Source organism: Bombus fervidus, chromosome 2 (genome assembly GCF_041682495.2).
Source record: "Bombus fervidus isolate BK054 chromosome 2, iyBomFerv1, whole genome shotgun sequence".
NCBI classification, from domain to species: domain Eukaryota; kingdom Metazoa; phylum Arthropoda; class Insecta; order Hymenoptera; family Apidae; genus Bombus; species Bombus fervidus.
In genome coordinates this window covers 4,318,946-4,333,270 of record NC_091518.1, presented here as the reverse complement: position 1 = coordinate 4,333,270, position 14,325 = coordinate 4,318,946, and the positions used below count along the sequence as shown (strand labels likewise).

General features: G+C 36.8%; 1 protein-coding gene and 3 long non-coding RNA genes across 8 annotated transcripts in view; 2 read left to right on the top strand and 2 right to left on the bottom strand.

Annotated features, from left to right (window-relative positions):
* Nucleotides 1–982: 982 nt before the first annotated feature.
* On the bottom strand, nucleotides 983–2,072 carry LOC139998295 (uncharacterized). The gene is made up of 2 exons (XR_011803240.1): nucleotides 1,853–2,072; nucleotides 983–1,396 (listed from the first exon to the last, which is right to left on the bottom strand). It is a non-coding gene; the product is annotated as an uncharacterized lncRNA (long non-coding RNA).
* A 1,367-nt stretch (nucleotides 2,073–3,439) lies between these two features.
* On the top strand, nucleotides 3,440–5,358 carry LOC139998297 (uncharacterized). Its single transcript, XR_011803242.1, has 2 exons — nucleotides 3,440–3,645; nucleotides 4,334–5,358. It is a non-coding gene; the product is annotated as an uncharacterized lncRNA (long non-coding RNA).
* Nucleotides 4,430–14,325, bottom strand: part of LOC139998275 (uncharacterized) — a 116,327-nt gene continuing 106,431 nt past the window's right edge. For all 5 annotated transcript variants that reach the window (XM_072022712.1, XM_072022711.1, XM_072022709.1 and 2 more), the window contains 6 exons: nucleotides 13,486–13,789; nucleotides 10,415–10,951; nucleotides 7,565–7,881; nucleotides 6,783–7,106; nucleotides 5,845–6,272; nucleotides 4,430–5,320 (listed from right to left, as the gene is read on the bottom strand). In XM_072022712.1, coding sequence (XP_071878813.1) covers nucleotides 5,070–5,320; nucleotides 5,845–6,272; nucleotides 6,783–7,106; nucleotides 7,565–7,881; nucleotides 10,415–10,951; nucleotides 13,486–13,789 — 2,161 coding nt within the window. In that variant the 3' untranslated portion in view covers nucleotides 4,430–5,069. The remainder of the gene's footprint in view (nucleotides 5,321–5,844; nucleotides 6,273–6,782; nucleotides 7,107–7,564; nucleotides 7,882–10,414; nucleotides 10,952–13,485; nucleotides 13,790–14,325) is intronic.
* LOC139998293 (uncharacterized) lies at nucleotides 10,948–13,492 on the top strand. The gene is made up of 3 exons (XR_011803238.1): nucleotides 10,948–11,289; nucleotides 11,328–11,474; nucleotides 11,613–13,492. It is a non-coding gene; the product is annotated as an uncharacterized lncRNA (long non-coding RNA).

The window sequence follows — 14,325 nt, the reverse complement described above, 5'->3', positions numbered from 1 at the left end:
TCAATAATAGACACAATACGAGTTATGGCGTGATTGAATACTGAATTCTTTGCATTCGCGTTCCTCACAGCCGTATAAGAGGGTTCTTTCGTTTCGTGACACCAAAGTTTGCTCGTTGATTCTCTCTATTTGGAACGTTATTTGGACGTATCTACAAAGTGTCCAGCATCCATGGTATGGCCGAAGATACGGTGGATAGAGGCGGCTAGAGAAGAATGCGTTCTCTTTCCACGCCGATCGGCGTGATTCGCGCATGAATCAGATTCCATGTAACGGGAAAACGAGATTTCATTCAGTCCCGTGATTTAAATGAGACAAAACGCACAAGGAGCGGTCAAGATTCGTTCTGGATAACAGAAACTTTGCCGAGTGTTACCTGAAATAATGTATCCAGTCCTCAAAATAATCTTTATCCTTTTTACACTTAACATTGTTACACTGTGCAGTATTATATTAGATTATCAGATAAGTCTTGAAGCTTTTCTAGTATGAATTATACTCTATTTCAATACTTTGTAATGATATAATTAAATGAAATATGCACCACCTTATTCAATGATATTCTGCCACCTATTGAATAGTTCTATTATGCCATTCATACAGAATTTTTGTTGTTTCTGAGCAAAACTGTGACCTCTGAAAGGTTTAAGACTTATCTGTCAATCCAATATTTAATACTGCTACGTTTAACGCTGTTGAGGTTTCCGGGTGAGAGCCGGGTGAAAAAATTCCCGTCGTCTCACCAACATTCTATATACATACATAGTTACCTTCAAGGGGTCAGGAAACGCACCAAACAGTGTTAAAGCAGTATTAAGTATAATACTGCACAGTGTAACAATGTAGTAGTAACAAAGTGACAATTTAAACCGTGCAAAGAATATTAAAGCTTTCATCCTTTTTTTTTTCTTTTGCAAAATAGAGAAGTTATTAATCTGTTAATAGTAAATTGGTTTCAACTTATTTCAATGAGTTCAACATATTCGAAGTTAAGAATTTTTTACTATCAAACATAGTCAAATTTTTAACGTTACATAAGTTGGCGTGATAACATGTTACGGGGGGGCTGTAAGGAATGCCTCCGCGGTCTACCATGAAGAAAGGGCAGAAGAGCTCCATGATTCTGCCTGCAGAATACGTTTCCATGACAGTGTCGTCATTAAAACATCGACGAAGGCGCTAAGTGTATATGGAATGGCAAGCAGTTGCGTGTGCATAGTTCGATATTATGGCCAGTGGGTCTGCCATTCCTTCCATGGCCATTCTTTACTACATTCCACGGCGCACGAACACCTTGCACGCCTCGCATGTACGCGATGCGCCTTTTTTGGTGGGTTTAGGTTAGGAGATAAGCAAAATGGATATCTTGTATATACAGGTGGTCGTTTAGGTTTACCTAGGTGGAGGGTATAAATAAAACATAAGTAGAGAGTTTTGGATTTAGTGGAATTTATCAAAAGATAGTAAAGAATCTTAATTAATAATAAATATATGTTTGAAAAATAACAATAATATCATAATTTCTATCTATGAATAGAAAAAATTATTATGTTCGTATGTGCCTATTACATTCTTATCTTTTTATTATTGAACAATGTTATTTTTATTTTAAAAAATGAATAGGCCATTAGAAACATGTGAATAATAATTAATAGCTTTTGTTCATGAATGGACAAAATTATTTTATGCCTATTATTTTAAAACATAGACATTTTTTTATTATGACTACTAAAGAATGTTATCTGTAATGAAACAAATCAACTTGAAAACTCAAAATTATTGAAAATTCGAACAAATTTTATATACTACTGAAAATAGGACTGGTGTAAAGATTTAAGGTTAGCTTTTATACCAAACTCGATGACTGGGGTCATAGGTGAATGTGCTGAAAGAAACACTCGTGTATCGCAAATAGATCCACGGAAACAATACAATGGCAAAGTTCCATAACATGGCATTATGGCCCGTGTTACGCGTCCGAGGAGGATTCCGTAAAAAGGAGCATCTACGCGAGAATGCGTTCTCCTTCAAGCACATACAGTTGTTGCGAGTCACTTATGTGTTATAGTTGCGCAATCTCGGCCTAGTTTATACACTATATAACTCTAATCTTAAAAATAGAGTTTGTGTTTGTGGAAATATGTAGTTTAATGAGAATGTAGATTAATTCTAATTTGTCTCTCTATGCGAATTCAATTAATTGCAATTTTTTAATCATTTTTATGTGAAATAACTAAACATTATTTTTTACTATTTTGTTTTATATTGTTTAAAAGTTATAAAGGAAAATTAAAATTCGATTAATATTTTTGATAGTTTGTTAGGAGTCTTATTGTTTATAAATTTAATTGAAATGTTTGTCATTTGTTTTGAAATGTTTTTTATTGTAAATAATTAATTATACATATTTATATTTTTTACCAATATTAGCAACCAGCGAAGTGTATAGTGAATGCAAGAAAAATGCTTCTCGAGAAACGTCCGTGCGTCAATTTGCGTAATTGTCCAGTAAAACTGTTCCAAACACGCGATTTACAACGAGGATTTCACTTCAAGCTGCTTCAGGTGTTTTAAAGCATGGATAGTAGAATCACATAAAACGGAAGAAAAAATACTTTTTAAAATTGTTATGGACCTGCATTTCAGTCTTTGTCAAAAAAAACAAACTGTCAAAAATAAAAAAATAATCCAAAAATACCACCTTAACCTATCTGAATATTAAAACTCTTTTATCACTCTTTAAATTAAATTGAAGATCTTTTCCACTATTTGCTAATACCCAAATATCAAATAACATAAAATTACACCTGTTTCAACACTATAGCAAATTAAGTCAGCGTTACAAAACCGAGCTAAAACACTTACAATTTATCATACAATTCTCTATAGATCCCCAGCAGGTCACGAAATCTCCCAAGCAGTTTCATAATTCCGTGTACTTGTTGTTCCTCGGGATTACCATGACATAATCGTATAGTTCCATTTGGGCACGCACCTGTTTGAAACCTTCGATTACGTCGATATGCGGGACATGGATAATAGATGTACGCCATATGCTAATAATCTTTCGCAACATGAGGATCCTTGATCGGAAACGTGCACGTTAGTAGATGATAAATTGGCGTGGCTCATTCTTCCGACGATTCCTCATAAACCAGAGATCTCTCTCGCGTGAAATAAGAGAAAGCTAAAGAAAGAAAGATAGAGAGAGAAACGTTTTATGAGTGTAACAAGTAGACGAGATAGTGGCATAACAACAGACGTTTGGTGCAGCCGAGAGAAACCACTTTCGCTCTTTTCACTGCTCAACCGTGCGTTTTCATTTTTCCCCTTCTAATCGGATGACAAGCACAGTGCAGTTTTGTCTACTTAAACTTCATGCTCAATGAAACAATAACGAGTAACTATTTGTTACATATACAAATTTGTAACATATACAAATATATGTAACATATATATACAACAATATACCACAAGTTAATAGTTGTGCAAGCATTTTGTCTATGCTGACAATCATCCTAATTAGGGAAATATTTGGGTTCTGTTTTAGTTTTAAAACGACATTTGTTTTTAGAGACAGAAACATGAAGAAACATGCATTGACATTGTTACTTGTTGTTCCATGTTCCAAACAGTATCTAAGAAGTAAGTATCAAAGTACCAACTTATAGAAAAATTTTCTTTACATTGATGCGACATAATTAGAGGAACACATTTTTTATTTTGGTTTCAAAGCCATTTCTGTTCTTAGGAGTAGGAACGTGAGAAACATGGAGAAATACTGGACAACAACCATTAACTTTTTCAACAGACATCAATATAATATCAACACAAAATTTGTCATTGTTGCTTGAATAATGATACAGCTTTAGATTTTGCCGTTGGTAAAATGGTTCATGATACTGATTTCTATCGGCTGCTTCGATTGTAGGTTATCCCACATTTTGCTTCGATGCCAACGATCCTCGAACGAGACTTTTACGATTTTTCCGAATATTGCTTCGCTTATGATCGATCTTACCTTTAGATTGGAGCAGTAGAAAGCGAGTTTTCATGCGTTAAAGATGGTTGAATTAATTCGGCTGGTTATTGTTTAAGTGGTAGAGAAAGATGTATTTGGTTGTAACATATATTCTCCCTGTTTTCTCTGTTTAGTAGTGTATATTTTTAAAGACGAGTATTTGCCGTGATCTAATGCTTAAACATATACATTTTGAACTGAATTTATAAATTTTAATTAGAAAGTTGAGAACATTATTTTTAATTTTATTTATTATTTATAACCTTACTATTTATACTCTGTTCTTATTTATTTATTATTCAATGTTAATAGAAGGACCAAAATGACAGAAAATGACAAATAGACTTAGCATAAAGAAATGTAAAAAAATGAAGGAAATATCGGGTAAAATCAAATCGTACAACAACATAATTGCTTAATTAGTCTTCGTCTCAATTTATTTTCCAAATACTTTTCAGATTGTCTACATCTCGGCCCGAACGCTCTTCATTTGTACTTACAGCGTAACGCCATGCAGTCGCATCACGGTTAAATACTATTTACTTTGTAGAGTTGACCAACTTTTTTCTTTTGAACTATTATCTAAAAAAAGTTGGTCAAGACAAGACGATCGAATCTCGAACAAGAACACAGCGCCCGTGTGAACTGTCGTTTACGCAGCGGGAATGGCAATGGTAATAAAATATAACGTTATCATCATCGTTATTACTATCAAATACACCGGGGTATTAAAAATAGAAGGAGAAGCGCGATCGTCGCGATTGTTCGGTCTTCACGAGCGATCATTTCGGAAGTACGTTCATTATGTACACGAGTATATTAAATCGTTTGTCTGAGTCTCGAGTGCTGGAAACATGGCGAATCTTACGTCGGTTTTAGGAACTCTTGTATTTTATCGCGTTAGTCCATATTTTTCGCGTTGTTCATCGGTTCGAGACTCGCACGAATTTCTTCTTCACATCATCTGGCAGTGAAGTAAAAGTGTTTCCCTCAATGAACAATACATTGATATCGACGTAAAGATGATTTGAAACTCTTCAGGGGGTCATCAGGACACAATGCACTTGTCTGCATCCCTTTGTGCTTGATTCGGCATTGAAGACGTCGGTGTACGCTTCCTCGCGCATGCTACTGCGTCGTTGGGCACGTAAGATATCCTGACACCGCCGTATGCTCTTCTCGGTGGCAAGGCGTAGGCAGCAGCTTCATCGGAACTGCTTGAGGAGCTGCAGGTAGAACAGCAAGACTCCACGTCGTCTTCGTCGCCCTCTATCCTTGATTTTGAACTCCCAGCGACACCTGAAATGTTTTGGAGTTATAGAAAATATATTAGTCAGGTAAGTAAAGGGTAATAGTTATTGTAAATACATTTTTAATACAATAAATATAGCACATATTCTTTACAAGGCAAAAATAGTTGGTATAATAATTGATACTATAAAGGCAATATACATAGTGGAAGTATTCAGTACATTCTATGCAGCAAACATATCAAATATATTAGACATAAAAAATATAACAGAGAGCGTAAACACAACAAAGAATTTATACTTCTTATTCTCTATAAATAGCAAATATAGCAGAAATAATGAGTATATTCACTACAGTACAATAGACATCAACCTCAAAATATTAAGAGATCTAGTAAAAATCATATATAAATTTGTTTTAAAATTTCAGTGCTCACTAGACTCAAATCCAACCCTGAAAGATTCAACACCACACCCATACTTTTATAGCTTTGCAGATCCCTTTTCTCAGGAGGATGAGCGATTCTCAGAAAGAACCGTGTTATCTTATGCAAAGCGGGAAAGTTTACGCACCCCAGGCGGACGTGCTAGCGACTTCCTCTGGCTGCAAGCTTCTCGATCGAGACACATTCGTTCTCGGCAGCGACGCTGGGGGAGGAGAGGGTGATGAGGATGAATTCCTATCGTTGTTGGGCGATAGGGTGACGCGCGACGACCCTGCAGCATGGTCGTTCACGTCCAAGTCGCCTTGGAACCGCACGCGCCGCGACGTCGGCGTCGGAGGGTCCGTTTGGCTGACGACGAGGGTCGTCGGCGACGTCGCCGATTCCAGCACGACCCCGGGAATCGCGGTTGCGACGACTCCGGACGATGTTGACGCCGACGCCGACGCTCCGGACGGAGGCCGGGGAGGTGGAGGCAGCTCCGGCATGCTTGAAGCATGGGAAGGAGCACAATTTTGAATGCATCTCAACGGCTCGCGGTCTCTTGCCTGCATTAACCTACGAACGGAAGATTTATAATAGCTAATTGGACTGACATGGTTGCTTAGATTGTCTCATCAGTCATGTTGCAATTACAACGCAATTACAACTGAAGATTGCATGATTAGATAATTACTTTCGTGGAGAAATTTGTACTTTACAATAATATGCATATGATGGGTAATTTTATGCAGGATGCGTAATTTGACGAGACAGCTGGATTCGTTAGGAAAAGAATGGATGCAATGATAGATGGTTTAATGGAACATAAGGCAGAGCACCGCCTACCGATTGGCAACCCATCATGCATATCTAAGTGTCTGTTTTCTTCGCAACTTTTTAGAAACATTTAGATAAATCAGAAACCAATTGAACACAATAAATTGGAATTTCATTATTTAGTTGTACAATTGCTTAAAATATGGTAAATAATACGCATATAGAAATATTTGTGTTTTAAAGTTAATAGTAATATCAGAATTGCATGTTGATTCATAGAGAAATTAGGTTATTGAGAAAATAATTTACCTTCCCAATTCGTTGCGATTTTCCTCTGGATGTGAACTACGTTCCTGAAGGAGTCTCTCAAGATTTCGCTCGAGTAACACTCGGTCAAGGCCACTCGGTTTGGAACCGCTTGAAGGGAATCCTTCAGTAGGGAATTCAGGACTCAAAGTGCTTTGCGTAGGTGTTGTCGCTAGGGAAGCAGACATTTGATGATGTTTCCTATTCATTCGAGGTGAGTTACGAGGTGAACAGAGGGTGTGTCTGGATCCAGGCGGTGGTGGAGGCGGCGGAGGTGGTGGTGGGCTTGAGGAACCTTCGCTTGGTGGCGGTGGTCTCCGACCAGTTCTGAAAATCAGGTCAACCTCAATGTGAATTTAAGCGATTAAATTTTATCTTGTTAGAATGTTGTTCCTAAAGAGAAAATGTTCGAATGAAATGAAAAATTGCCAATGTAGGAAATATTACTCTATTTATCAAGTTTAATAATGTTCTTTAATTATTATTCAAAGTGATAATTTTAATAGAAAGAAAAATTCTTGAATCCTCAAGTTTTACTTGATTGTTTTATGTTACCAGAATACCGTAAGTAATATAAACTTAATAACATATATACTAAAGTTGAGTTCTACGTTATTAAAACATAAATCATATATAAATACATATTCAGAATTATTGACCTTTAACCAACAAATAAGTATAGCGACTAAATTAAAATCAATGTATGTAAGCTTTTATAATTACACTTCCTTCTTAGAAATTCTTCTTTCCTTTCTTAACTACATGAGAGTCAGAACAATGACTACCTAAGGAAGGAAGGTGGTGGTGGTGGTCCAGCAGAAGAATCGCTCGGTGTTGTCGGGGGTTCCCCCTTGCTACAAGCTATGCTGCAATAAATAGCACCTCTTCGCGGAAGAAACGGCCGTCCGAGAAGGGACGTACGGCAAGTTGCGCAACAGAAGCAAGCTTCAGTCGCGTGCCAGTGCTGACCCTCATGTGACATTTGTCCTTGATCCACGCTGATCGGTTCACCACAGCTGTCACAGTACTCGGCGAACGAAGCATCGAAACATCGGAGACAGTAAGGTCTACCTTCTCTCATCACGTACCTCTGACCACCAAGCTAAAATCAAAATTTTATAAAAATCATTGTGTGAGGAAAGTTTGATTTGTGACTTAATTTGAACACACATCATATGATAGAATTTATATGATTTTTAGAATGATTTTTAGTAGCAAAAAAATAGATGAATAATGGCAATCTTCTTTACAATCACCTTGATTAATAATCAACGGAATTCAGTTCAGTCTATAATGTCTATGTATATCTGTATTTCTATGTATGTCTATTCAATCATATCTTACATTCATCCAATATAACCTAAAGTTTCAATAAAACAAAAAATCAAATCTATTACCGTCATAACTTTAACCATTCGTACAAATCAATAAAATGTCAACAAACAGACCTAAGGACTCATCAATAGTAGAATAAATCGATTTTCTGAATCAGGAGCATTCAATGTCATGCATCATCCCATTCATCAATCGCCTGCAAAGGTCACTTTTATCATCACGCAGATTCTGTTCGTCCCATTAATCCACTCCATGGGCCAATGCATCGTTACAAACGTGCACTTTGTCTCGGATTATCGGAAGATCCCCAGAGATCAGAAACGCCCGCATACGGCTCCCGATCGTAATCCAGATTCCATCGTTTATTATCGAGCTGGTTCGGCCGATAAGAAGCTTTGTGCAGCATATAGCCGACTGTTCGTGACATTTATCGACACCTAGATTCAATGAATTATCGCGTTGCATGCCGTGGACAGTCGTCGCGGGAATATAAAGGGGACAGGTCTGAGGCTGACAACTAAATCGTCCCAACGCTCCGGACTAAATGACTCTCGACGGACGTGCTCGTCTGGCGTAAATAATTGTCACGCCACAAAAAGCACCAACAAACAAACCTGCTGCCCTCTGTATCGCCCGATATAACTACGAATACTGCTATTAGACTTTTTTTGTCGAATTACTCTAGGGTATACCATCTGTATTTCTTTTCCAATGCCTTTAATAAATGTACACTAATAATAAATGACTATGAAAAGTATTTGCATACTCTCTTATTTTTAATAAAGCGTTTTTTATCGGTACCTTCTTGCATAGTTAAACTAATAAATTATAATATATAATATTATGGTAATAAATATTTTAACACAATAGTTTGGCAATAAACTTCCATAAACAATTTTTACAAATTTAAAATTAATTTTCTCCTTATTTAACAAAAAATAATTAATAAAATTAATTAATTAATAAAAAAATTTAACATGGAATTTCTAACTTGTCAATTTACCAAATTATTATACAACAAGACCCAGATTCTATACTTCATTTTCATAGTCCCCAATTTTTATTGTATTTTATTAAAGATACCTAATTAATTAGTATGTAACTCCTATAATAAATACAACAATGTGCGAATACTTTCTGTAGCCATTGTATTTGCATTGTTGATGTATTCAGTAAAATACTAGTTTCTTTACGATTAATACATTCTCGATGATAAGGTTACATTATGTACGGGTATTAAGTGCGATTTGATCTGACGGTGAGGAATTAAGTAGGCGCGTGTGTATTGGTCGACAGGGAATCTCGATTAATCGTCACGATAAGTGAGAGAAGTTGATCCGCGTCGGATGCAGATCAAAGGAACGATGATAAATTGTGAATCCAAGTCTGTCTTTTTTGATTACGTTAGCGTTCAATGCTAACCTTTTCGATTTATTTTCAATAAGAAGCTATTTTTAGGTATTCCTTTTTGGTGTGAGCCAAAGTCGTGGTTTTAATAAAAAATCAAATAAAAATAAGAAATGCTAATTGAAAAACGATACAGAAAAGTAGAAATGAAGTTGATCACCCTGTAGTTTGTACATGAAGTGACCGGTGTTTCAACAGTGACGTTGAAATGCAGATGTCCGTTTTTATACATATATATATGATACATAATTCATGACTTTCGCTTAGTATTCATGAAGAGTCAGTAACATCAATGACTCTGTACTTGAAGCTTCTGAATCGAAACAAAATCATAAAACTGACATTAAATAGCAAGAAACGTTCAATAGATCTCAATCTATTTCCATACTCTTATCCTATTATTTTAATGCGGGTAACTATTCGCATAAATAATCCACTAATAAATACTCATCACCAATTATAAAAAATTCCTACCTGTATTATATTCCAAATAAAACAATGATCTCGAACATCCTTCAGCATAAATCTATATATATCTAACTGCGTATATTAATAGATATCACATTATGAGTTGTGCTAAGCTGGTTAGAACTGAAGACCTGATTAGATCTTAACTCGTCCGAACCTAACTTGCAATATAAACAAATCTATCATTAAGTATCTAAACCCAACATAAAACTACAAAAAGAAAGGAATTTCAGTAAACCTACTCCTAAACATGACCTTGTATCATTAAAACTCTCTTAGCTATTTTAAATCTTTCAGTGAAAGGAAAATGTTAATCAATTTCCTTCTACCTACGTCTTCCCGTACCATTCAAAAAGGGGTCAACCATTAAAACCAACATTCACCCACCATATATTAAACTATCTTCCTACTCGTTCGACCTTTACCTGGCGATCGCACTCGAGGCACGCGAAGTGCCTCATATGCCACGCCCTCCCCTCCGCCTCGGTGCATTCGTCGGCAAGTATGATCTCGTCGCAGGCGCAGCACCTCGGTTTCAGCGTTTCCGCGTGATGCCGGCCGCAGTATAACCTGCCGTCCCTCCAGAAGTATATCAGGTCGACGAGCAGCTGCCTGCACACGCAGCAGACGAAGCAGGCCGGATGCCAGAGGGCGGACGGACCGGCGCGGCTCGCAGCCACCGCCATCTCGCCGGCCGCGATCGGCCTGGTACATTCGCGGCATCCGGCGCCGTGGGGCCTATCCAGCTGGTTCGCGTGTCCCCGTCCAAGCGCCTCGCGTTTCCGTTGCGTGGCGAATGTCCTAAGCTCCCGCTTCTCCTCCTCGCTCAGGCCGCTGCAGTACCGCGCTTCGTTGTCGTGCGGTGGGAGCTGCTGTAGCAGCTGCCTAACCCGCTCCCGCTCGCCGGCGCTGCCCGCGTACGGGACCTTGTCTTCCGGTAGCGCGCTGAAGTACAGGTGTACCTGCGACACATGGCGCGAGGGGATGGTAATTAAGAGCGATTGCGGCAGACGTGTTGTGAGATATCGGGATTTTGCGTGTATCTTGATAAATGGTTTGATTGGTTTAAAGAAGCAAACAGGTTAGAATATAGTGTCTAGAGCAAAGGAGACATAATGAACTGGGAATGAAAAATCTTTGAATGGAAAACTTCTTTCAGTAGATTTAGTGACTAATTTAGCTTTTCTTGATTGTTTGTTGATGTTATAATATCTTAATATGTACATATATGGTTCGGTTGGTGAAGAGGTTAAGAAACGAAGAGGTTAGGATATATAGAGTCTTGTGCAAAAGGAATAAGGTGAATTGGAAAGCTGGATGGAGAATTTCTTTTGGTAGATTTAGTGATTAATTTAGTTTCTTTCAGTTGTTTATTGATGCAGTCAGTTTAAGTGCTCGGCTTTTTCGTATATTTATTAGAAAATGAGGAGAATATTGTAAGTTGTAAAGAAATGGAAGAACATCATTTTGAAAGGTTAATAAGAGGTATGTCCTTTTTTATGAAAAATGAAGCATTATGTCCTATAATATTTGTTTCTTGTAATTGTTGTATGAATTTTATGTGTTTAACTAACGTGACATAATTTAAATTAATAATGATCTTTCTTTATGAAAAAAAACTAGAATTCAATTGATTAATACACCTGTGCGATTGATCAATCGAGTCAGCTTTCATATCGATAACGTGATCGAGAAGTGTCAATCGATCGGCGCCTCCTGGAAACGCTTTTTGATCAAACAGAACTTGATATGCTTCGATTTATTCGATATGGAATATCGAATATCTCTTTAATTTCTGTGACGGCGAATCTGATAAAGATGCACGTGCATAAATAAGTTCGATGCATGAGAACGATTGCTTCAAGAATTCGCAGTGTTATCCACAATAAAAAGAAAGATAAACGAATAGAACATGATTACGAAATATCCTATATCGATTGTGAGGAGAATAAAAATAAAAGTTTGAATTATACAAGTAAATTTTTAATGGAAGGGATAGCAAGTTTTACGAGATGAATCGAAAGCCTTAAACGTTTTATGTATCGACGATCACGATGCTCGATATTCATCATTCATGAATAATTCAGAAATGAAATGCTTACAGTTACACGGGACACGTGACGGACTCCTCCCTTGGACAAAACACTGGAATGGGTCTGCAGTGTTTTATTTCGCTTACGGGATCGACGTTTGACCCGAATCTTTTCTCATTTTTATTGTGTAAATAACTAATTGTAAGTAAGAGAAAGGAAGAAGAATAATATAGCAGTAAGTATTTGCATATTTGCATTTGGAGAAGAATTTCATTGTAAAAGTTCTTGATATCCTAACCTCGCGAATTCAACATTTTTCAAACGAAACGTTATATCTTTCAGATAACCTTAATACTCTTGAGTAATATGTAAAACTGTTAAAGTTTTTCAAAATTCTAGACGTCGCGGGTATCCTCTTTGTAACTGTCTCGATAAATCCTACGGAGAGAAAGTCAACCTTTATGTAAATCTAAAGTCACCACGTATGGCGCATGGAGTATCAAGGTGCGCCCATATAGCTAAGTTCTGTATGAGTTTTGTAACGTTCAAATCTTTGGGTGACCTTTTTAAAATTCTTTTGTTTCGTGAGCGTAAAATTCTCTTGTCATGATGTTCCTTATTTGGAATTGAGATTTGTATTTTAATTATTTTCAAGAATGTTTAAATTACCCAGGCTTTTAGAGATTAAAAATTACAAAACTTAAAGAGAGTGAAAATTACAAATGAAGAAATTCTAAACAAAATCTAATCGCTTAGAACACATATGTATGTGTATGTAAAGTATTGCAATATGTAAATTATGCGACATACAGGGTGTCCCAATGTTTTGCGGCGAAATGTCATTCTATAGGTCAAAGTAAGAAAAATGTGTTATATAAATATATGTCTTTATTACTATTTACATATAGCAATGGTCAGAAGGTATCATAATACTTCTACAACTCTAACTACAATTCTATTTCAAATATTCATCATTTCGGCAAAAAATTACTTTTTGAAGTTCTTGTTTATTCTTAATTGAAGTTGGAAAACGAAGAATTTTGTATATCATTTTTTTTTTTTTTTTTGTTATAATTATTTGACAGTGCTTTCAATGACATATATTTGCATGATATTTTGTTCTTATCTTGACATATAGGACGTACTGACAATGTTTGGCCGCAAGTAACTCAGACATTGCATGTAAAAGATTTTACACAATAATTATTTTTATAGGTAGTGGAAACACAGATCACATCATGAACATCATGGTCACATTACCGTTAATCTAATTTCTGTAACTTAACTTAAAAAAAAAAAAAAATGGACATTTCAACAACCACATACAAGAATATATAATCGATAAATATTATTAGATATACCTTGAGTTAAAAATAAGCTCTAATGGTCAGAATACAAAGATAAGATCAAGGGACCATAATTATGTCAGTATTCTAAGCATGTCGAATAAGTTATTTTCTTACTTGATCTGGCCTGAGGCCTGGCGGGACCCACGTGTACTCTTCGAGCGCGCAACCGCTGTCATCGTCGCTCTGCGAGTGCCTCTGATGATGCATCAGGGCGTCTTGAAGGGCGAGGCCTGGCGGAGCCGGTTGCATGGGACTCTTGAAAGGTTCCTGGTGAGAAGAGCCAGCGGCCGCGCTCTGAAAAGCCATAGCCACGGCCATCGGCGGACCAGGACCGAGGCCGAGTCCCGAGGGACCGCCCGCCTCTGTCGAGGTCCGCTGATGCTCCTCCCTGGGACACCTGCAGCTTCTGCACACCTTTCTGAAATCAGAATCGAGTGATCTGGGTTAGAGAGGCTGAGGACAGCGAAAACGAGGCCATTGGTTTTCTCTGCGTTTTGTTAGAGCTTTAATCCTACACAGGGTTGGGCGGTAATCGTAGTACAACCGGGCAGGGGCTGACATTACATGAAAAAATAAGTTGGAAATATAGAATAAAATTTTTTCATATGACGCTTCGTTCCTGAGAAAATCAAGTTTGAAAATTCGTCAAATATACTTTAACTTGGCTAAGTACCGACTAGGTACGAGTAAACAATCAGCAGGATGCTATTATACATATGGAAACAAATCAAAAATGTAAAATAAATTTTTCTGCTGATAGTCTTCTTTGAACTGGCCCAGTTATTTTCCTAAAAAATGAAGCATCATATGAAAAATATTGTTCTATATTTTAGACTTATTATCAAATGTAGTTTATATCTCTGTTGATTATTTTAAGTATACTTGTCAAATCTTCGAAGACGATTATCTCGAAAACGATGCTTCAGATGAAAAAATGTTATACCAAATTGTTTT